General features: G+C 46.4%; 1 protein-coding gene across 2 annotated transcripts; it reads left to right on the top strand.

Annotated features, from left to right (window-relative positions):
* The first annotated feature begins 1,786 nt into the window (after positions 1-1,786).
* LOC310702020 (uncharacterized protein) lies at positions 1,787-22,803 on the top strand. 2 transcript variants are annotated; one of them, XM_083493629.1, is made up of 3 exons: positions 1,787-1,865; positions 15,756-15,896; positions 22,656-22,803. In XM_083493629.1, the coding sequence occupies exons 1-3, from the start codon at positions 1,799-1,801 to the stop codon at positions 22,790-22,792; spliced, it is 345 nt and encodes a 114-aa protein (XP_083349755.1). In that variant the 5' UTR covers positions 1,787-1,798; the 3' UTR covers positions 22,793-22,803. The 2 variants fall into 2 exon arrangements, 1 of the variants encoding a protein (XP_083349755.1); XR_014523148.1 differs by lacking the exons at positions 1,787-1,865; positions 22,656-22,803 and adding exons at positions 6,788-7,043; positions 18,548-18,662.
* Positions 22,804-24,356: the final 1,553 nt, after the last annotated feature.

Below are 24,356 nucleotides of genomic sequence, written 5' to 3'. Positions count from 1 at the left end.
TTGCCTACCCTGGTGCACCATGCTCCTGTTTTGGTTTGTGTGGCTCAGTCAACCAAGAAATGTGGAGCTGGGGAAAGAACTCATTGAAAGGAATGGGCATGCCTCCACAAAAGATAGCATCAGAGAACCACTGAGGTCTCAAGGAACTACCACCCACATCTCTGCTGCTCTTCAGAGCCAGCCCAGAGTCCTCTTGTAGGTGAGCCTGAGGCACAAAGAAGGTGCCTCTGAGCCTCATATAATGAAAGTCTTGTTAAGTGAAAGGAATACACTTCCTTCCCATGTAAGACAGCATCATTTGGAAGCTGAGCTCTAGGACATTGTAGGGACGCAGGTGGCGCTGTGGATAAAACCTCAGCGCCTAGGACTTGCCGATCGCATGGTTGGCAGTTCGAATCCCCGCGGCGGGGTGAGCTCCCGTCATTCAGTCCCAGCTCCTGCCCACCTAGCAGTTCGAAAGCACCCTTAAGTGCAAGTAGATAGATAGGTACCGCTTTATAGCGGGAAAGTAAACTGCGTTTCCGTTGCTGCTCTGGTGCCGGTTCACCAGAGCAGCTTCGTCACACTGGCCACATGACCCGGAAGTGTCTGCTGAGAGTGCTGGCTCCCAGCCTCTAGAGTGAGATGAGCGCACAACCCTAGAGTCTGTCAAGACTGGCCCGTACGGGCAGGGGCACCTTTACCTTTACCTCTAGGACATTCAGAATCTTGAGTTGGGTCAGTCCCAGCGCCTGCCAACCTAGCAGTTTGAAAGCGCACCAATGCAAACAGATAAATAGGTACCACTGTGGGGGGAAGGTACATTGGTACCTGAGATTAAGAACTTATTTCTTCCTGGAAGACCGTTCTTAACCTGAAACTGTTCTTAACCTGAGGTACCACTTTAGCTAATGGGGCCTCCCACTGCTGCCGCTGCACGATTTCTGTTCTCATCCTGAAGCAAATTTCTTAACCCAAGGTACTATTTCTGGGATAGCGGAGTCTGTAACCTGAAGTGTCTGTAACCTGAAGCATCTGTAACATGAGGTACCACTGTACAGGGTGTTTCCATGTGCTCTGGCTTTTGTCATGTTGTTCTGTTGCTCCAGAAGCGGTTTAGTCATGCTGGCCACATGACCTGGAAAGCTGTCTGTGGTCAAACGCTGGCTCCCTCGGCCTGAAAGTGAGATGAGTGCCTGAACCCCATACTTGTCTTTGACTAGACTTATCCGTCCACAGGTCCTTTGCCTTTTACCTTTTTACTGGGGTATCACAATCACTTAGCATTGTTAAAATTAAAAGATGTATGCTCTGGGCCTCAGAGCCCAATCAGCTTCTGAACTTGCCTGCCCTGGTGCACCATGCTCCTCTTTTGGTTTGCGTGGCTCCGTCAACCAGGAAATGTGGAGCTGGGCAGAGAACCCATTAAAAGGAACGGGCATGCCTCCACAAAAGATAGCATCAGAGGACCACTGAGGTATGGAATATTCTATAGAGGATCCAGCTGAACCCACATCCCATTAGGATCTGTTAAACAATCAGGACATAATGCACTTAATGGCTCAAGGAACCACCACCCACATCTCTGCTGCTCTTCAGAGCCACCCCAGAGCCCTCTTGTACCTTGAAGCCCATTAGAATGGGTTGAGCAGCCAAGTAGGCCCCTCTCGGCCTTATATAATGACAGTATTGAGCCTCAGAAGGAGAGAGGTATTTGAGCTCTTCCTCCTCCTTATTACCAGGAAGCCTAGTCCTCTGTCTCCAAGCAATCACTCTTAAAACAGTCTTTCTAATCAGACACAGCATTTTCCTTGCTAACATGAAGCCACGCTTGGCTCAGGTCTGGCTGCTTGGAGTCTGTCTTTTGCTCTGCCTCAGCTGTGGAGGTAAGTCCCACCTGCCAATGGAAAAACATGGTAGGCCACCAATTCAAATGTGCTGTATGTTCACCACCTATCTTCCTAAGAAGTGGCGAACTCTTTTTAGCTCTGGCACCTATTTGGGGATAATGATTGAAAGGCTAACTTTGGAAATAATGCAAACGTTGCCTGGAGAAAGGCTTGGATGGTAACAAGTGCCAGATCTATACAAGCATCATCACCCACCGTGCTTGGGTCAGGGTATTGGCAGAGATGATTTCCACAGATCCCACTATGTCTCCTGTCCTTGTAATCCCTGCACGGTCCCAACTTCAGAAGGTTTTTCAGGGGAATGATGCTCTATTGCACAGGGCGGGGGGGGGGGGCGGCTTATTTTAACATTATTTATTTACTTATTAAAACATTTGATTTAAAAAAACATAGTAATTTGCAATAGTCATAAGTGCAGCCTTTCCCCTCCCCATGCAGTTCACCAACTAGTTTTTGAAAAATGTTTAATTGTCTGCATAAACCTGGCAGCTTAAAATGGGAGCTGTAGGCAGTGCTCCTTCTAATATAGCTGCAGTGAGACACTCTCTCTCTCTCTCTCTCTCTCTCTCTCTCTCTCTCTCTCTCTCTCGTTGGTGCAAACTCTCTGGTGTTCACATCTATTGACGTTGCCCATCCGGCTGTTCTAGGGTAGCCATACGTCAGAAGCAGTGTCCAAACAGAAATCACTAAAATGTTCATGGAAATCCAGACATATGGCAACCCATGTCAGCATTATCATATTGGGAAATTTCCCTTAAAAATAGCTCAAAAAGCTCTTTATTCTTTTCTCTCTTTTTTGCAATTATATCCCAAAAATCAACAACCCTGGCTAATAAGGAGAAGAAGAATAAAAGCTCTACAACTTTAGTGTCTAGATTTTCACTTTTTGAAATATGGCAACTCTAAGCTGCTGCTTGGCACCTGCCACTCTCAGGAGGCGCACTAGAGAACCCTTTCTGCAAAGTCTCTACAATGCTGGAGCTGGCCGCACCCTCAGGTGCCTGCTATGAGGATGTGGCAGAGGGGAGGGTGCTCCTGGTTGTAGGCACAGCCAATCACGTTCTGCGGAACTCCATGGGGATCAATTTACACCTTCTGTAAGAACCACCAATGTCCTTTTTAGACTCAGGGCATCTCAGCATTTTTTGTTCTTTGAAGGAAACGAGCTTGGTGACTTAGAAGCTCAGGAAGGGACAAGACATGTAAACAAAGAAGCATGCCTTACAGCATGTGCCTCCCTCCCTCCCTCCCTTCCTTTCTTCTTTTAACAGCAAATGCCTTAATCTGTAGGAAGTGCAGTTCAAAGTATTCAGGAGAGCCATGTAAATCAAATTTCCCACATGAAGAGAAATGCCCTGATGATCCACATTCAGGACACCCTGCAGCCTGCGTCTTGTACAGAATCACTTCAAGTGAGTGGTCCTTCTTGTCTTTCTCTCCCCATCCCCCTTATTTTCAGTGCACTTCCATGAGTGGCTGATGGGGCATGGCTAGTATGACTGGGTGCAGAGGAGGCCGGGGATCTTGCAACTTCAGTAGTACAAGTAGTACAATGGAAGCTTAGAGCTTCCATTGGAATGAGGTGCTTCTCTCGTTGTTCAAGCACCTCGTTCCAATGGAGCTCTAAGCTATCCTAATGCAGCCTCCATACAAAACCTGATTGCAAGCCTTCAGTCACATGACGGTACATATCCCCCTGGAAATTCTCTGAAGCAACAATACCTCCAGGCAGTGAGAGAAACAGGAATTTTCTAAGTTCACTTTTGATTCTCCAGTCAAACTCTAGCATGCCAAGGTACAGAGGGGATCCTGGATAAGTCCATGTGATGCAGTCCACCTGGCTGAGGTATCTCAAGTCAGGGTCCAGGTTGGGCCCCCTGGCCAGTGGCGTCCCAATTGCAGTGCTTCACCTAATGCCAGGGAAGAGTTGCCATTCATTCCTGAGGATAAGCAGGGGTGCTGGGTGCTATACCTGGCAACAGTGGTAGCAAAAACCTGCCCTTCAGCACAGACCCCCGGTTCCCCAGCTGTCACTGATGGGGACCTAGCAAGGGGTGGATCCTGACATTATCATCAAGCATCTTTCACCAGTTACTAACAGTAACCCAGATACTTTTCTTTCTCTTCCCAGTGTCAACTAAACGTGTCATGAGCTACTACAAAAAATGCGGCTTCTATACCAGCGACTGCAAAACGCGAAAAGTCCACCAGGACGTAGAGGAAGTGCACGAGCTCTACTGCTGTAACGACAGAGACCACTGCCTTTGAATGCCGTCTAAGGAGGATGCTGTATTAAAAAAACTCCTATGTGAACAAATGGCTGTGCAATTTGTGTTACGTTGCTGTCTGGGGATGTCTATGTGAGTGGGCTCTGTGTGTGCCCAATGGCGTGCGTAGGTGCTGGGTCTCATCAGGTGAGTGGGTGGCCATCTCAGGTGAGCTGGGATGTCAGCAAGGTTTCTCCTGGCTGTATGCCATGGCTGCATTGTGCCTGGGTCTTCAAACCAAGAGACATCTTCCTTACTCAAAGTTCAGCTACTATGACTACTTATTGCCTGGTATTTTCTGCCTAGGAACAAGTGGGTGGGAGCTCCTCCCCACAACAATCCTTTTGCAAAGAGCCGATTAGCTAAAGAGGGGGAGATTGACAGAAAAATGTTCAGGATTCTCTCTCCATTGAAATTCAGTACTGGAGGTTGGGGAAAATTGAAAGAGTGTAGTTTGTGAATCTAGTAGAAAGTTAAGAATAAGTAGTAGTAGACCAGCCTCCACTGAACTTAGGTTTTTCATCTGGAGAGAGGACTGCTTTCCGTTCATATCTTTTTGGTGAATGAGTGATTGGGAAAATCCAAAATTTTCTGCTGTGACTGAAGCCAAGCAAGAGGCTTCGAAACTCATTTCTTCAATTCATTGTAAAGTGGCTTTTTACTGAAGATTCTGGGTGAAGTCTTTTTGAGGGAAAAAGGTTCCATTTAATTAGTACAACTTACCACCCTTGAGAGCTTATGAGGACCGTACAGAAATCCACTCAGTGGGTGCAGGGTCAGTAGCTGTGTGGCCTCCCAGCCCATTCACCCGGTAGCGCTGGTGAAATATGCCCTTTAGGTCCTCGAGTAAAATATACCCTTCTGTATCCAAACCTTTAAATGTAAAAACTGGTCTTTGATCCAGGTCTAATACTGCCTAGTCAGCTGAAGTTTCGTGTGATGCAACAATCACGTATGCCTGGCTGCAGCTTCCTGGTGGGGAACACATACTGCAATCCTTCCCCATAAGATAGCATCAGGGGCCCAGGGAGGCCTAGGACTATGAAACAACCATGTGTGTAGCACATATGGGCCTGGCTGAAGCTTCCTGGTGGTGAACAAGTAATCCCTACATGTAAGAGGGTTGCTGAAGTCTGGGACACTCTGTACTGCATCTGTCTGGTATCTCAGCTTCAGCCCATTTGGATTTGTCCAAACAAGCAGTATATTATGCACTTATAAAACTCCTTGTGCCTTTCAAGCCTAGCAGGGACAGGTGCCCTGAGGTACAAAGAAGGTGCCTCTGAGCCTTATATAATGAAAGTCTTGTTAATTGAAAGGAATTGTAGGGACGCAGGTGGCGCTGTGGGTAAAACCTCAGTGCCTAGGACTTGCCGATCGCATGGTTGGCGGTTTGAATTCCCGCGGCGGGGTGAGCTCCTGTCATTCAGTCCCAGCTCCTGCCCACCTAGCAGTTCGAAAGCACCCTTAAGTGCAAGTAGATAAATAGGTACCGCTTTATAGCGGGAAGGTAAACGGCGTTCCGTGTGCTGCGCTGGCTCGCCAGATGCAGCTTGTCACACTGGCCACGTGACCCGGAAGTGTCTGTGGACAGCTCTGGCCCCCGGCCTCTAGAGTGAGATGAGCGCACAACCCTAGAGTCTGTCAAGACTGGCCCGTGCGGGCAGGGGCACCTTTACCTCTAGGACATTCAGAATCTTGAGTTGGGTCAGTCCCAGCTCCTGCCAACCTAGCAGTTTGAAAGCTCACCAATGCAAGCAGATAAATAGGTACCACTGTGGGGGGAAGGTACATTGGTACCTCAGATTAAGAACTTATTTCTTTCTGGAGGTCCGTACTTAACCTGAAACTGTTCTTAACCTGAGGTACCACTTTAGCTAATGGGGCCTCCCGCTGCCGTTGCGCTGCCGCCGCACAATTTTTGTTCTCATCCTGAAGCAAACTTTTTAACCCAAGGTACTATTTCTGGGATAGTCTGTAACGTGAAGCGTCTGTAACCTGAAGCATCTGTAGCACGAGGTACCACTGTACATGGTGTTTCCGTGTGCTCTGGCTTCAGTCATGTTGTCTCGTTGTGCCAGAAGCAGTTTAGTCCTGCTGGCCACATGACCTGGAAAGCTGTCTGTGGACAAACACCGGCTCCCTTGGCCTGAAAGTGAGATGAGTGCCTCAACCACAAAGTTGTCTTTGACTGGACGTAACCGTCCAGGGGTCTTTTACCTTTTACCTTTTTACTGGGGTATCACAAGCACTTGTCCCTCGCAAGCACTTAGGATTGTTAAAATTAAAAGCTGTATGTTCTCGGCCTCAGAGCCCAATCAGCTTCTGAACTTGCCTGCCCTGGTGCACCATGCTCCTCTTTTGGTTTGCGTGGCTCAGTCAACCAAGAAATGTGAAGCTGGGCAGAGAACCCACTGAAAGGAACGGGCATGCCTCCACAAAAGATAGCATCAGAGAACCACTGACGTCTGGGACATTCTGTAGAGCATCCAGCTGAACCCAGATCCCATTAACATTTGTTAAACAATCAGGACATGATGCACTTAATGGCTCAAGGAACCACCACCCACACCACCCCAGAGCCCTCTTGTACATTGAAGCCCACTAGAATGGGGTGAGCAGCCAAGAAGGCACGTCTCGGCCTTATATAATGACAGTATTGAGCCTCAGACGGAGAGACGTGTTGCTCAACAGAGATAGAGCTGCCCCTTCTACTTACTGCCAGGAAGCCTAGTCCGCTGTCTCCAAGTTTTCAGCCTTCAAAGCAGCCTCAACGTACCAAAAGTCTTTCCCATGGGTCAGGGCTTTTTCCTTGCTAACATGAAGCCACGCTTAGCTCACGCCTGGCCGCTTGGAGTCTGTGTTTTGCTCTGCCTCAGCTGTGGAGGTAAGTCCCACCTGCAAATGGAAAAACATGGTAGGCCACCAGTTCAAATGTGCTGCATGTTCACCACCTATCTTCCCAAGAACTGGGGAACCCATAAGCTTTTTTCTTTCTCTTTTTAGCTCTGGCACCTATTTGGGGATAATGATCGAAAGGCTAACTTTGGAAATAGCGCAGACCTGGAGAAAGGTTTAAATGCTATTAAATGCCAGATCTATACAGGCATCGTCACCCACTGTGCTTGGGTCAGGGTATTGTTGTTGTTGTTTGGTCGTTTAGTCGTGTCCGACTCTTCGTCACCCCATGGACCAGAGCACGCCAGGCACTCCTGTCTTCCACTGCCTCCCGCAGTTTGGTCAGACTCATGTTTGTAGCTTCGAGAACACCGTCCAAACATCTCGTCCTCTGTCGTCCCCTTCTCCTTGTGCCCTCCATCTTTTCCAACATCAGGGTCTTTTCCAGGGAGTCTTTTCTTCTCATGAGGTGGCCATGAGTCTTGGAGCCTCAGCTTCAGGATCTGTCCTTCCAGTGACCACTCACGGCTGATTTCCTTAAGAATGGATACGTTTGATCTTCTTGCAGTCCATGGGATTCCTCCAGCACCATAATTCAAAGGCACCAATTTTTCGGCGATCAGCCTTCTTTATGGTCCAGCTCTCACTTCCATACATCACTACTGGGAAAACCATGGCTTTAACTATACGGACCTTTGTTGGCAAGGTGATGTCTCTGCTTTTTAAGATACTGTCTAGGTTTGCCATCGCCTTTCTCCCAAGGAGCAGGCGTCTTTTAATTTCGTGACTACTGTCACCATCTGCAGTGATCATGGAGCCCAAGAAGGTAAAATCTCTCACTGCCTCCATTTCTTCCCCTTCTATTTGCCAGGAGGTGATGGGACCAGTGGCCATGATCTTCGTTTTTTTGATGTTGAGCTTCAGACCATATTTAGCGCTTTCCTCTTTCACCCTCATTAAAAGGTTCTTTAATTCCTCCTCACTTTCTGCCATCAAGGTTGTGTCATCTGCATATCTGAGGTTGTTGATATTTCTTCCGGCAATCTTAATTCCAGTTTGGGATTCATCCAGCCTAGCCTTTAGCATGATGAATTCTGCATATAAGTTAAATAAGCCGGGAGACAATATACAGCCTTGCTGTACTCCTTTCCCAATTTTGAACCAATCAGTTGTTCCATATCCAGTTCTAACTGTAGCTTCTTGTCCCACATAGAGATTTCTCAGGAGACAGATGAGGTGATCAGGCACTCCCATTTCTTTAAGAAGTTGCCATAGTTTGCTGTGGTCGACACAGTCAAAGGCTTTTGCATAGTCAATGAAACAGAAGTAGATGTCTTTCTGGAACTCTCTAGCTTTCTCCATAATCCAGCGCATGTTTGCAATTTGGTCTCTGGTTCCTCTGCCCCTTTGAAATCTAGCTTGCACTTCTGGGAGTTCTCGGTCCACATACTGCTTAAGCCTGCCTTGTAGAATTTTAAGCATAACCTTGCTAGCGTGTGAAATGAGTGCAATTGTGCGGTAGTTGGAGCATTCTTTGGCACTGCCCTTCTTTGGAATTGGGATGTAGACTGATCTTCTCCAATCCTCTGGCCACTGCTGAGTTTTCCAAACTTGCTGGCATATTGAGTGTAGCAGCTTAACAGCATCATCGTTTAAAATATTAAATAGTTCAGCTGGAATATCATCACTTCCACTGGCCTTGTTGTTAGCAGTGCTTTCTAAGGCCCATTTGACTTCACTCTCCAGGATGTCTGGCTCAAGGTCAGCAACCACACTACCCGGGGTGTACGAGCCATCCATTTCTTTCTGGTATAGTTCCTCTGTGTATTCTTGCCACTTCTTCTTGATGTCTTCTGCTTCTGTTAGGTCCTTTCCACTTTTGTCTTTTATTATGGTAATCTTTGTACGAAATGTTCCTTTCATATCTCCAGTTTTCTTGAACAGATCTCTGTTTTTTCCCATTCTATTGTTTTCCTCTATTTCTTTGCATTGCTCGTTTAAGGAGGCCTTCTTGTCTCTCCTTGCTATTCTTTGGAAATCTGCATTCAATTTCCTGTATCTTTCACTATCTCCCTCACATTTTGCTTCCCTTCTCTCCCTCACTATTTGTAAGGCCTCATTGGACAGCCACTTTGCTTTCTTGCATTTCCTTTTTGTTGGGATGGTTTTAGTTGCTGCCTCCTGTATAATGTTACGAGCCTGCATCTATAGTTCTTCAGGCACTCTGTCCACCAAATCTAAATCCTTAAACCTGTTTCTCACTTCCACTGTGTATTCATAAGGGATTTGACTTAGATTGTATCTTACCAGCCCAGTGGTTTTTCCTACCTTCTTCAGTTTAAGCTTGAATTTTGCTATAAGAAGCTGATGATCTGAGCCACAGTCAGCTCCAGGTCTTGTTTTTGCTGACTGTATAGAGCTTCTCCATCTTTGGCTGCAGAGAATATAATCAATCTGATTTCAATGCTGCCCGTCTGGTGATGTCCATGTGTAGAGTCGTCTCTTGTATTGTTGGAAAAGAGTGTTTGTGATGACCAGCTTGTTCTCTTGGCAGAACTCTATTAGCCTTTGCCCTGCTTCGTTTGGAACTCCAAGGCCAAACTTGCCAGTTGTTCCTTTTATCTCTTGACTCCCTACTTTAGCATTCCAATCCCCTATAATGAGAAGAACATCCTTCTTTGGTGTCATTTCTATAAGGTGTTGTAAGTCTTCATAGAATTGGTCAATTTCAACTTCTTCAGCACCAGTGGTTGGTGCATAAACTTGGATTACTGTGATGTTAAAAGGTCTGCCTTGGAATCGTATCAAGATCATTCTATCATTTTTGAGATTGCATCCCAGTACAGCTTTCGCCACTCTTCTGTTGACTATGAGGGCCACTCCATTTCTTTTACGGGATTCTTGCCCACAGTAGTAGATATGATGGTCATCCGAACTGAATTCACCCATTCCCATCCATTTTAGTTCACTGATGCCCAGGATGTCAATATTTATTCTTGCCATCTCATTTTTGACCACATCCAACTTACCAAGGTTCATGGTTCTTACATTCCAGGTTCCTATACAATATTTTTCTTTACAGCATTGGATTTTCCTTTCGCTTCCAGGCATATTTGCAACTGACCGTCCTTTCGGCTTTGGCCCAGCCACTTCATCAGCTCTGGATCTACTTGTACTTGTCCTCCGCTCTTCCCCAGTAGCATGTTGGATGCCCTCCGACCTGAGGGGCTCATCTTCCAGCGTCATAACTTTTATATGCCTGTTGTCTTTGTCCATGGAGTTTTCTTGGCAGGGATACTGGAGTGGCTTGCCGGTTCCTGCTCCAGGTGGATCACGTTTGGTCAAAACTCTCCACTATGACCTGTCCATCTTGGGTGGCCCTGCAAGGTATAGCTCATAGCTTCTCTGAGTTATCCAAGCCCCTTTGCCATGGCAAGGCAGTGATCCATGAAGGGGTCAGGGTATTGGCAGAGATGATTTCCACAGATCCCGCTATGTCTCCTGTCCTTGTAATCCCTGCACGGTCCTAGCTTCAGGAAGGGGAATGATGCTCTAATGCACAGGGCAGGGGGGATTATTTCAACTTTATTTATTTACTTATTTTTTTACTTATTAAAACATTTGATTTTAAAAAAATCAAAGTAGTTTGCAACAGACATAAGTGCAGCCTTTCCCCTCCCCATGCAGTTCACCAACTAGCTTTGAAAAAATGTTCAATTGTCTGCACAAACTTGACAGCTTACAATAGCAGCTGCAGGCAGTGCTCCTCCTATTATAGCTGCAGTGACACACACACACACACACACACACACACACACACACACACACACACCGTTGGTGCAAACTCTCTGGTGTTCACATCTGTTGATGTTGCCTATCTGGCTGTTTTAGGGTTGCCATATGTCGGAAGCAGTGTCCAAGCAGAAATCACTAAAAATGTCTGTGGAAATCCGGACATATGGCAACCCATGTCAGTATTATCATATTGGGAAGTTTCCCTTAAAAATAGCTCAAAAACCTCTTTATTCTTTTCTCTCTTTTTTGCAATTATGTCCCAAAAATCAACAACCCTGGCTAATAAGGAGAAGAAGAATAAAAGCTCTACAACTTTAGTGTCTAGATTTTTACTTTTTGAAATATGGCAACTCTAAGCTGCTGCTTGGCACCTGCCACTCTCAGGAGGCTCACTAGAGGACCCTTTCTGCAAAGTCTCTACAATGCTGGAGCTGGCTGCACCCTCAGATGCCTGTTATGGGGATGTGGCAGAGGGGAGGGTGCTCCTGGTTCTAGGCACAGCCAATCACGTTCTGCAGAACTCCATGGGGATCAATTTACACCTTCTGTAAGAACCACCTGTTGGGATACTGCCAGGGAGACAAAGTCCATCATGGCCCCAGAAGTGCTTGTACCATCCATGGTGTCACTTCCAAAACTAGCATCTGCAAAGATTTCAAGACCTCCAGTCTTCTGACTGGTGAACCTCAGCCTGTAGTGCAAAGTCCCTTTCAAATAGTGGGCTATGTGCTTCAGAGCTTTCCAATCCTGAACAGTAGGATTATTAGCATGTCTGCTAAGCAAGTTAGTGCTTACAGCTATGTCAGGTCTTGAGCATCTAGCAATGAAATTCAACTTGCCTAGAATGCATCTGTACAGCCTAGTGTCAGAAAACGCTTCAGCAGTACTATCTACCTGGTAACCTGTCACCATCGGTGTGTCTGCTAGGTTTGCATCAACCAAATTCAACCTGGTTAACACATCAGCAATTTTCCGTGTTTGGTGTACCAGAAAATTACCTGCTTGGTCCCTCTCCACCTGCAGAGAAAGATAGTTGGATACCTCACCAAGATCCTTCATGTCAAAGTGCTCCTTCAGCTGAGCTAGGGTGCTTTGGTACAAAGCCTGATTCTTCCAAAACATCAGAAGATCATCAACAAAACATAAACAATACAGTTTGTTTTGCCCCTCCTCCTTGACAAAAACACATGGATCAGCTTTGCCCTGGTGAAAACCTAGGGAAAGCAATGTCTCAGTGAGTTTTGTGTTCCAACACCTGGCACTCTGCTTGAGACCATATAAGGATTTCCGCAGTTTACAGACCATTCCCTTCTGTATCTGCATTCCATCAGGTGGAAGCATATACAGCTCCTCCCCCAAAACCCCGTACAAAAAAGCTGTATTAATGTCATGATGGGAAACATGCAGTTTCTCCTCTGCAGCAATTTTGAGCATTAGCCGAATGCTCTCATACTTGACGGTGGGTGAGTAGGTCTCGTGGTAACCCTGTCCTGGTACCTGTGAAAAACCTCTGGCAACCAATCTGGCTTTGTGTCTAACTACCTTGCCATTCTGGTCTGTCTTGGCCCATTTGCTGCCAACCAGTCTCATTCCTGGGATTACCGGTACCAGTTCCCAAGTTTGGTTCCTATTCAAGGAATCAACTTCAGCCTTCATGGCATTAAGCCAAGGCTCAGCATCTTTAGAGGTTAACTCCTGAACCTCTTTGAAACTTGAAGGTTCCCACACCTTCTCTGAGCTACTAAGAACAGCAGTTGCTGTCTTAGCAAACTCATCAGCAAATCTCTTTGGAGGTCTGCCTTTGGTCGCCCTTTCAGATCTGCGTACTAGACGCAAGTCTTCTGGACTCATCTCCTCCTTCTTAGGAGAAAAGTGACCAATGGTGAACAGTGGTTCTTACAGTTCATTGTCAGATGCATCAGATAGTCTGACTGAGGCCTTTGCGCTCTTGTAGTCTGCTGTGTCATCACTGTTGCTGACACCAGCAGCAGCGCCGCCCAATGAACTGGAATCCGAACTCTGATCATCATCATCATCATCCTCTTCTTCCTCAACACCATCTGCTTTTTTCACATCACCTTCATCCTCCTCTGGGTAACTCTGGAAAATTCCCACATTTCCCCCCCACTTAGGATTGTACTCAACACTCTTTGTGAACTTAATGGACTTAGAGTCAGTCATCCATACCCTGTATGCACCTTTTTCGTACCCCATGAACAAACCATGTGCCCCACGCTTCCCAAGCTTGTTGCTCTTTGGGGTGTGTACCCACATATCAGAACCAAAGATTCTCATGTGCTTGACGCAAGGTTTCTTACCGAACATCTTCTCATAGGGGGTACAACCAATAGGTGATGACAGTCTGCGATTATAAGTGTAAACAAAAGTCAACAGAGCCTCCCCCCAATACTTATCAGGGAGATTGGCATCATGCAACAAGGTTTTTAGGCCTTGAAGCAATGTTTGATTTGCTTGCTCCGCAAGTCCATTCATCCATGGCGATCTAGGCGCTGACAAGTCATGCTGGATTCCTTTCTCAGTCAGGAAAGCTTGAAACTGCTGAGAAGTGAACTCCCCGCCCCGATCAGTAAAGAGACAGCTGATAGGTTTACTGTGAACATTCTCCAACCAAGCACAGAATGCCTTGAACTTCGGAAACACTTGCGATTTCTGCTCGAGCATAAACACATGAATGTACCTGGAAAAAGAATCAATCAGAACCATGAAGTACCTTGCTCCACCCAAAGAGGGTGCAAGTGGACCAACCAGGTCTGCGTGGACTAGCTGGTAGGGTTTGGAAGCCTGCCTGCTAGACTCTGTGCCTTTTGGAGCAACCTTCACCTTGTTCTCTGCACAAGATACACATTTCATGTGAAACTTACAGGGTTTGATGTTCAAACCCTGAACCAATCCTGGCATCTTGGCCAGTGCCTGCCAAGACATGTGACAAAATCTTCTGTGTGCTTCATGAATGCATCCTGCATGAAGAATTTTGTTAGTTTGTGCAACACAACAAGAATCAACATTAGACACAACAGGACCATTGTCATCATATAGAACAATCCATCTATAAACTTTGCATGCAAAATGTCCTCTTTGCCTTTCCTGATGACACAGACGTTCCTCTTGAAGGAAATCTCAAAGCCATGCCCAGTCAGCTGTGGGACACTGAGCAAATTGTCTGCAGCACCTGGAACATAAAGTACACCTTTGATGGTTGTGTGCAGACTTGCCAGTCTCACAGTCCCTTCTCCTGCGATTCGCAACGTCTTTCCGTCAGCCAGGTGGATCTCACCATGTGAGGTTTGAAGGAGATAAAGAGATGCCGGTCTTTTGCCAAATGGCGGGTGCATCCAGAATCTACAATAAATCTGGCCTTGGCCTTTGGAGCAGTTTTTCTGGCAAGCAAAACCTTGTTTTCCACGGGCGTGGGCTTTTGCTGCTTGCCCCCCTGCTCCTGGCCATCAGACTTGCCTTTAGCCTTTGGTGAAGCTGTGCCAGCAAACAAAGCCTTGTTTTCCACTGGCGTGGGCTCTTCACCCCCCCCTTCTGCTTCGGGCCATCTGCAGGCACCGGTCTCTGTTTACCTCTGGCCTTCCGGCCTCTGCAAAGGCGATGACCTTGGTTCTCATGAGAAACAGAGCTCTCAGCTGCTGACTCCTTGGCTCCCCCTGGAGGCTGGAATGCTGCCTGGGATGACATCACAGTCAGCTCCCCCTGCAGCTTGAAACCGGTGCCCTCAGCATCCCTGCATTCACTCGCCTTCTGGGAAACAGCCAGGACCTCCAATGCAGTCAAACTCTGGGCTGGGATGACTGGCGGATGGGCTATCTTCAAAGCATTCCACATCTTGCGTGCAGTTGTGTTACCAGCTAACGTGGCAATTTCCTCCAGAGAGACGGACAAGACTATTACGTCTATGGCCTTTAAATTTTGGGCCCTCCATCTATCTGTCAGAGGAACTGGAGGGGCTTCAGACACAGTATGCCACACTCCAAACTGACGTAGTAGACTTTCACACCATTTTGCCCAGGTCTGATAATTGTGCCAATTTAACTTTGGGCACTCAGCAGCTTCAGAAGCTTGGAAAAACTCCATTCCAACTCTTTACTTGAGCCGTGAGTCTTTTTCACTTCAGAGACTTCTTATCTCGGCAGCTCATAAATCTTGAGGCCTGCTTGGCTCGACTCCCAGACCAATTAGTTGGCCGGAGTTCAAAGAAACTTTGCTGCGGCAACAAAAAGCCTCACTTTCGCTTTTCCCACACATAACTTCACAGCCTTTTTTGCAGTCTTTACTCTCCTGTAAGTGCCGTGAATCTGGGCCCAAAACCTGTTGTTGGGATACTGCCAGGGAGACAAAGTCCATCATGGCCCCACAAGTCATCCCTGGACGTCCATTGATCTCTCGTAGACACACAGTATCAGCAATTAGCGACACGAGCTCCAGAAATAGCTTGCCACATTCCAGAGCTGATGCACGCTCTATCAGCTGATAATGCACAGCGAAAGATGCACTCAGGAGAGCATTATTTACAAGTTTATTCAGTGTTGATCAGAACAAAGAAAACATGACTGCCTGCTTCATGTTTCAGACACAGAGAGAGAAATGAAAGCATAGACACAACTGAAACATCCTGTGAACAGGAAATACGCAGACTCTGTGACTCACAAAGCCTGCTCCCTTTTAAGGTGGAACGGAAATATCCTAATACCACCAATGTCCTTTATAGACTCAGGGCATCTCAGCATTTTTCTTCTTTGAAGGAAACAACGAGTTTGGTGACTTAGAAGCTCAGGAAGGGACAAGGCATGTAAACAGAAAAACATGCCTTACAGCAGGTGCCTCCCTCCCTCCCTCCCTCCCTCCCTCCCTCCCTCCCTCCCTTCCTTTCTTCTTTTAACAGCAAATGCCTTAATCTGTAGCCTGTGCAGTTCAGAGGGTCCAGGACAGCCGTGTATACAGGCTGCCCCATATGAAGAGAAATGCGCTGATGATCCACATACAGGACACCCCGCAGCCTGCGTCTTGTACAGAATCACTTCAAGTGAGTGGTCCTTCTTGTCTTTCTCTCCCCGTCCCCCTTATTTTCAGTGCATTTCCATGAGTGGCTGATGGGGCATGGCTAGTATGACTGGGTGCAGAGGAGGCCGGGGATCTTGCAACTTCAGTAGTACAAGTAGTACAATGGAAGCTTAGAGCTTCCATTGGAATGAGGTGCTTCTCTCGTTGTTCAAGCACCTCGTTCCAATGGAGCTCTAAGCTATCCTAATGCAGCCTCCATACGAAACCTGATTGCAGTCACATGACGGAACGTATCCCCCCTGGAAATTCTCTGAAGCAACATTACCTGCAGGTAGTAAGAGAAACATGAATTTTCTAAGTTCACTTTTGATTCTCCAGTCAAACTCTAGCATGTCAAGGTACAGATGGGATCCTGGATAAGCATTCTTCAGGATAAGCAGGGGGGTTGGGTGCTATACCTGGCAACAGTGGTAGCAAAAACCTGCCCTTCAGCACAGACCCCCGTTTCCCCAGCTGTCACTGATGGGGGCCTAGCAAGGGGTGGATCCTGACATTATCTTTTTTTAAAAAAACATTTATTAAAAAAAGATTTTTTAAAAAAATTACATAGAAAAAAGACAAAAACAGAAAAAGAAAAAAGAAAACCATCATTTTCAGATTCTCCACTTTCATTACCTTCTTTCCATGACCTCCTCCTCCTCCCATCTCTTGTATCTTGATTAATAATTGTCACAGCAAATCCTTTCCCCAATTCATAATATTCTGTCATTACATTACCTTACTCTATTTTCATCTTATCTTATAAAAAACCTTAAAACTTAAGACTTAAATCTTATTTTTACCAGCTTCTCATAACCATTACCTTTTTACCTGATTCTTTAAACATTTTTACAAGAGCCAAGTAATTTCATTTCAACATTTTTCCAACATTCATAAAACATTTCTAACTATAAAAAACGAAAATAAAAACAATCCAATCTTCTTCCAGCGTCCCCTCCCCCCGGTCCCGGGATTGTCAGTCCTTTTTATCCCATTAGTCTGGCACATTAACCTGGTGATCTTATATCTGAGGCCTTCAAATCTCTTCCATGTCCCTTCCGCAGCTCTTCTTCATATTTTCCTTTCACTCGTGGGAACTCCAGCTTGGTAGTGTTTTTGACCCTTTTCAACAAATCAGCCCCTTTCCCATAGTCCAGACTAGACTCCATGTGGTACTTTAAGACATGTTTCAAATTCCCTCCAAAATTGGAAGTCCCAACAGCTCCAAACCTCTGACGGCCCATTGCCAGACTCAGAAAGTCCAAACATCCCTGCATAGGGGGGTCAGTCCAACCCCCCATTTCCAAATCAATCCAAACTTTGTCTTTCCAAATCTGGTTTTTTCCAAGTTCATTTGTCAAATCCAAAGGCTCATTTTCCTGCTGGGCCAAAAGTCCCTCCATCTCTGGCGCCCAAGATTCTGCATCCTCCTCTTCTCTCATCTGCTCTGTCAGGACACACTCCTGTTTAAGTTCCTGGGTGGGCTCCATATAATTTCCCACTACCTGTTCAAATGCTCTGGCCTCATTTGTCATCAAATCCGTCTTCTGACTTAACTAATCCAATAGGGCATTTATTTTACAGAAAGCACCCAACAGTGCTTCTGAAAACATTGTCCTGCAAGGTCACAAGTCCTTTCCCACGGTTGTAATCTGTGGCAGCTGCAAGCTCCCTAGAATTGGTTACAGTTTCACAGTCCCCCTCTAGGGGGAAAACTTCTGGTTCTTTTTTCTTTTAAGGACAATAGCAACAAAGTTTCTTTTTTTAAGATATTTTGTCAATATTTGTTCCTTTAAAATGCAAAAGGAAACAGTGGAATCACAATGTTACTCTTCTTTTAACTATCTGTCAAAAACATTTGTCTCTGGTCAATGAGCTTCAAAACGTCAATTCTGACACCCCGCTCCAGAGTCAGGACGGTGGAAAGTTACTTTACTTTAAACTCACTTCTGTAGGTTTAAACAGTCCAAAAAAAGATCCCCCTTCTTCTCCTGCTACCGAAGGAGGGTTCAACGATTTTAAATGGTGAAAACCAATCCTTTAAAAGTGATTTTCTAAGCTCTAGTGTATGTTATCTTTGCTTTCTTCTGACTACAAGGAAATGGAAGGCTGACTTCCTGTTTAGACCTTCCCGTTTCAGTACCAAATTAAGGTGAATTTTTAAGTTCAATTCCTTTCTAATCGCCAGTTCTTATTTGTAGACCAATTGTTCAATGTTTAAGCACTCACGGGTGATTATTTTAGATGCCAAATTGTCCCAGGAAAAAGGCAGCGCTCTCCAGCAACAGCTATGTGGCTTCGCTCCACGGAAAAAGCAATTGACTCACAGCACCGTGCCACTTCCCCCTCTTTGCTTTGGAGCCCGTTAGTGGGTTCCGTGGTGGGTTGGGGGGGCGCTAAGGGTGCCCGCTGAGTCCCACGGTCACAGGCTTCATCCGCCTGTGATTTCTAAAAGGGTCTCCGCTTCGCCGGAGCGGAAAGGACCCGTTTCACGCGGAGCTGGTCCCTCCGGTTCAGAGGGAATCCACCATTGCCGATGGCGCCACCCCGGAAGCCGGATCCTGACATTATCATCAAGCAACTTTCACCAGTTACTAACAGTAACCCAGATACTTTTCTTTCTCTTCCCATCAGAAACTGGACGTGTGTTGCGCTACTACAAAAAATGCGGCTTCTATACCAGCGACTGCAAAACTCAAAAAGTCTACGATGACGTACCGGAAGTGCACGAGCTCCACTGCTGTAACGACAGAGACCACTGCCTTTGAATGACGTCTAAGGAGGATGCTGTATTAAAAGAACTCCTATGTGAACAAATGGCTGTGCAATTTGAGTTACGTTGCTGTGTGGGGATGTCTATGTGAGTGGGCTCTGTGTGTGCCCAGTGGCGTGCGTGGGTGCAGGGACTCAGCAGGTGAGAGGGTGGGCATCGCAGGTGAGCTGGGATTTCAACAAGGTTTCTCCTGGCTGTATGCCATGGCTGCATTGAGCCTGGGTCTTCAAACCAAGTGACATCTTCCTTACTAGAGGTTCAGCTACTATGACTACTTATTGCCTGGTATTTTCTGCCTAGGAACAAGTGGGTGGGACCACCTCACCACAACAATCTTTTGGCAGAGAGCTGATTATCCAGAGAACGGGAGATTGACAGAAAAATATTCAGGATTCTCTCTCCATTGAAATTCAGTACTGGAGGTTGGGGAAAATAGAAAGAGAGTAGTTTGGGAATCTAGTGGATACTTAAGAATAAGTAGTAGTAGACCAACCTCCCCTGAACTTAGGTTTTTCATCTGGAGAGAGGACTGCTTTCCGTTCATATCTTTCTGGTGAATGAGTGATGGGAAAAATTTTCTGCTGTGACAGAGTCCAAGCAAGAGGCTTTGAAACTCATTTCTTCAATTCATTGTAAAGTGGCTTTTTACTGAAGATTCTGGGTGAAGTCTTTTTGAGGGGAAAAGATTCCATTTAATTAGTCCAACTTATCACCCTTTGGAGCATCTGAGGACCGTACAGAAATCCACTCAGTGGGTGCAGGGTCAGTAGCTGTGTGGCCTCCCAGCCAATTCACCCGGTAGCGCTGGTGAAATATGTCCTTTAGGTCCTCGAGTAAGACAGCATCATTTGGAAGCTGAGCTCTAGGACATTCTGTAGAGGATTTCAGAATCTCGGGTTGGATTAGTCCCAGCTCTGGACAACCTAGCAGTCCAAAAGTGCGCCAGTGCAAGTAGATAAATAAGTACCACTGTGGCGGAAAAGGACATTGCATTTCCGTGCACTCTGGCTTCAGTCATGCTGTTCCATTGTGCCAGAAGCAGTTTAGTCCTGCTGGCCACATGACCCGGAAAGCTGTCTGCGGACAAACGCCGGCTCCCTCAGCCTGAAAGCGAGATGAGCACCACAACCCCATAGTCGCCTTTGACTGAACTTTACCGTCCAGGGTCCTTTACCTTTTTACTGGGGTATCACAAGCACTTAGGATTGTTAAAATTAAAAGCTGTATGCTCTGGGCCTCAGAGCCAAAGCAGCTACTGAACTTGCCTACCCTGGTGCACCATGCTCCTCTTTTGGTTTGCGTGGCTCCGTCAACCAGGAAATGTGGAGCTGGGCAGAGAACCCATTCAAAGGAACGGGCATGCCTCCACAAAAGATAGCATCAGAGAACCACTGACGTATGGAACATTCTGTAGAGCATCCAGCTGAACCCACATCCCATTAGGATCTGTTAAACAATCAGGACATAATGCACTTAATGGCTCAAGGAACCACCACCCACATCTCTGCTGCTCTTCAGAGCCACCCCAGAGCCCTCTTGTACCTTGAAGCCCATTAGAATGGGTTGAGCAGCCAAGAAGGCCCCTCTCAGCCTTATATAATGACTGTATTGAGCCTCAGACGGAGAGAAGTATTTGAGCTCTTCCTCCTCCTTATTACCAGGAAGCCTAGTCCTCTGTCTCCAAGCAATCACTCTTCAAAACAGTCTTTCTAATCAGACACAGCTTTTTCCTTGCTAACATGAAGCCACGCTTGGCTCAGTTCCGGCTGCTTGGAGTCTGTCTTTTGCTCTGCCTCAGCTGTGGAGGTAAGTCCCACCTGCCAATGGAAAAACATGGTAGGCCACCAATTCAAATGTGCTGTATGTTCACCACCTATCTTCCTAAGAACTGGCGAACCAGTAAGCTTTTTTCTTTCTCTTTTTAGCTCTGGCACCTATTTGGGGATAATGGTTGAAAGGCTAACTTTGGAAATAATGCAAACGTTGCCTGGAGAAAGGCTTGGATGGTAACAAGTGCCAGATCTATACAAGCATCATCACCCACCGTGCTTGGGTCAGGGTATTGGCAGAGATGATTTCCACAGATCCCACTATGTCTCCTGTCCTTGTAATCCCTGCACGGTCCCAACTTCAGAAGGTTTTTCAGGGGAATGATGCTCTATTGCAAAGGGCAGGGGGGGATTATTTTAACTTTATTTATTTACTTATTAAAACATTTGATTTAAAAAAACATAGTCATTTGCAATAGTCATAAGTGCAGCCTTTCCCCTCCCCATGCAGTTCACCAACTAGTTTTTAAAAAATGGTTAATTGTCTGCATAAACCTGGCAACTTAAAATGGGAGCTGTAGGCAGTGCTCCCTCTAACATAGCTGCAGTGACACACACACACACACACACACACACACACACACTCGTTGGTGCAAACTCTCTGGTGTTCACATCTGTTGATGTTGCCCATCCGGCTGTTTTAGGGTTGCCATATGTCGGAAGCAGTGTCCAAGCAGAAATCACTAAAATGTTCGTGGAAATCCAGACATATGGCCACCCATGTCAGCATTATCATATTGGGAAATTTCCCTTAAAAATAGCTCAAAAAGCTCTTTATTCTTTTCTCTCTTTTTTGCAATTATGTCCCAAAAATCAACAACCCTGGCTAATAAGGAGAAGAAGAATAAAAGCTCTACAACTTTAGTGTCTAGATTTTCACTTTTTGAAATATGGCAACTCTAAGCTGCTGCTTGGCACCTGCCACTCTCAGGAGGCTCACTAGAGGACCCTTTCTGCAAAGTCTCTACAATGCTGGAGCTGGCCGCACCCTCAGGTGCCTGCTATGGGGATGTGGCAGAGGGGAGGGTGCTCCTGGTTGTAGGCACAGCCAATCACGTTCTGCGGAACTCCATGGGGATCAATTTACACCTTCTGTAAGAACCACCAATGTCCTTTTTAGACTCAGGGCATCTCAGCATTTTTTGTTCTTTGAAGGAAACGAGTTTGGTGACTTAGAAGCTCAGGAAGGGACAAGACATGTAAACAAAGAAGCATGCCTTACAGCAGGTGCCTCCCTCCCTCCCTCCCTCCCTCCCTTCCTTCCTTTCTTCTTTTAACAGCAAATGCCTTAATCTGTAGCGTGTGCAGTTCAGAGGGTGAAGGACAGCCATGTGTACCAGATACCCCACATGAAGAGAATTGCCCTGATGATCCACACTCAGGACACCCTGCAGCCTGCGTCTTGTACAGAAGCACTTCAAGTGAGTGGTCCTTCTTGTCTTTCTCTCCCCATCCCCCTTATTTTCAGTGCATTTCCATGAGTGGCTGATGGGGCATGGCTAGTACGACTGGGTGCAGAGGAGGCCGGGGATCTTGCAACTTCAGTAGTACAAGTAGTACAATGGAAGCTTAGAGCTTCCATTGGAATGAGGTGCTTCTCTCGTTGTTCAAGCACCTCGTTCCAATGGAGCTCTAAGCTATCCTAATGCAGCCTCCATACGAAACCTGATTGCAAGCCTTCAGTCACATGACGGTACATATCCCCCTGGAAATTCTCTGAAGCAACAATACCTCCAGGCAGTGAGAGAAACAGGAATTTTCTAAGTTCACTTTTGATTCTCCAGTCAAACTCTAGCATGCCAAGGTACAGAGGGGATCCTGGATAAGTCCATGTGATGCAGTCCACCTGGCTGAGGTATCTCGAGTCAGGGTCCAGGTTGGGCCCCCTGGCCAGTGGCGTCCCAATTGCAGTGATTCACCTAATGCCAGGGAAGAGTTGCCATTCATTCCTGAGGATAAGCAGGGGTGCTGGGTGCTATACCTGGCAACAGTGGTAGCAAAAACCTGCCCTTCAGCACAGACCCCCGGTTCCCCAGCTGTCACTGATGGGGACCTAGCAAGGGGTGGATCCTGACATTATCATCAAGCATCTTTCACCAGTTACTAACAGTAACCCAGATACTTTTCTTTCTCTTCCCAGTGTCAACTAAACATGTCTTGCACTACTACAAAAAATGCGGCTTCTATACCAGCGACTGCAAAACGCGAAAAGTCCACCAGGATGGACAGCAAGTGCACGAGCTCTACTGCTGTAACGACAGAGACCACTGCCTTTGAATGCCGTCTAAGGAGGATGCTGTATTAAAAAAACTCCTATGTGAACAAATGGCTGTGCAATTTGTGTTACGTTGCTGTCTGGGGATGTCTATGTGAGTGGGCTCTGTGTGTGCCCAATGGCGTGCGTAGGTGCTGGGTCTCATCAGGTGAGTGGGTGGCCATCTCAGGTGAGCTGGGATGTCAGCAAGGTTTCCCCTGGCTGTATGCCATGGCTGCATTGAGCCTGGGTCTTCAAACCAAGAGACATCTTCCTTACTCAAAGTTCAGCTACTATGACTACGTATTGCCTTGTATTTTCTGCCTAGGAACAAGTGGGTGGGAGCTCCTCCCCACAACAATCCTTTTGCAAAGAGCCGATTAGCTAAAGAGGGGGAGATTGACAGAAAAATGTTCAGGATTCTCTCTACACTGAAATTCAGTACTGGAGGTTGTGGGAAATAGAAAGAGTGTAGTTTGGGGATCTAGTGGAAACTTGAAAATAAGTAGTAGTAGACCAGCCTCCCCTGAACTTAGTTTTTACATCTGGAGGGAGGACTACTTTCCGTTCATATCTTTCTGGTGAATGAGTGATTGGGAAAATCCAAAACTTTCTGCCATGGCAGAGGTGGGGCAAGAGGCTTCGAAACTTCTTTCTTTCTTTCTTTCTTTCTTTCTTTCTTTCTTTCTTTCTTTCTTTCTTTCTTTCTTTCTTTCTTTCTTTCTTTCTTTCTTTCTTTCTTTCTCCCTGTAACACAATACTCATAGAATCATAGAGTTGGAAGAGACCACAAGGGCCATCGATTCCAACCCCCTGCCAAGCAGGAAACACCATCAGAGCACTCCTGACATATGGTTGTCAAGCCTCTGCATAAAGACCTCCAAAGTAGGAGACTCCACCACACTCCTTGGCAGCAAATTCCTCTGTCGAACAGCTCTTACTGTCAGGAAGTTCTTCCTAATGTTTAGGTGGAATCTTCTTTCTTGTAGTTTGGCTCCATTGCTCCGTGTCCGCTTCTCTGGAGCAGCAGAAAACAACCTTTCTCCCTCCTCTATGTGACATCCTTTTTATATATTTTTCATATCTTTGGTTCATTGTAAAATAGCTTTCTACTGAGGATTCTGGATTGAAGTCTATTTGAGAGGGAAAGGTTCCATTTAATTAGTCCAACTTATCACCCCTGGGAGCTTGTGAGGCTGTACAGAAAGGACCGCACAGAAATCCATTCAGGGGCTGCAAGGTCAGTAGCTGTGTGACCTCCCAGCCCATTCACCCGGTAGCGCTGGTGAAATATGCCCTTTAGGTCCTCGAGTGAAATATACCTTTCTGTATCCAAACCTTTTAAAGTAAAAACTGATCTTTGGTCCAGGTCTAATGGTCCCTAGTCAGCTGACATTTAGTGTGATGCAACAATCACGTATGCCTGGCTGCAGCTTCCTGGTGGGGACCCATACTGCAATCCTTCCCCATAAGATAGCATCAGGGGCCCAGGGAGGCCTAGGACTATGAAACAACCATGTGAGTAGCACATATGGGCCTGGCTGAAGCTTCCTGGTGGTGAACAAGTAATCCCTACATGTAAGAGGG

Source organism: Podarcis liolepis, assembly GCF_965112155.1.
Source record: "Podarcis liolepis genome assembly, chromosome: 2".
NCBI lineage: Eukaryota > Metazoa > Chordata > Lepidosauria > Squamata > Lacertidae > Podarcis > Podarcis liolepis.
This window is presented reverse-complemented; position numbering and strand designations above follow the sequence as displayed.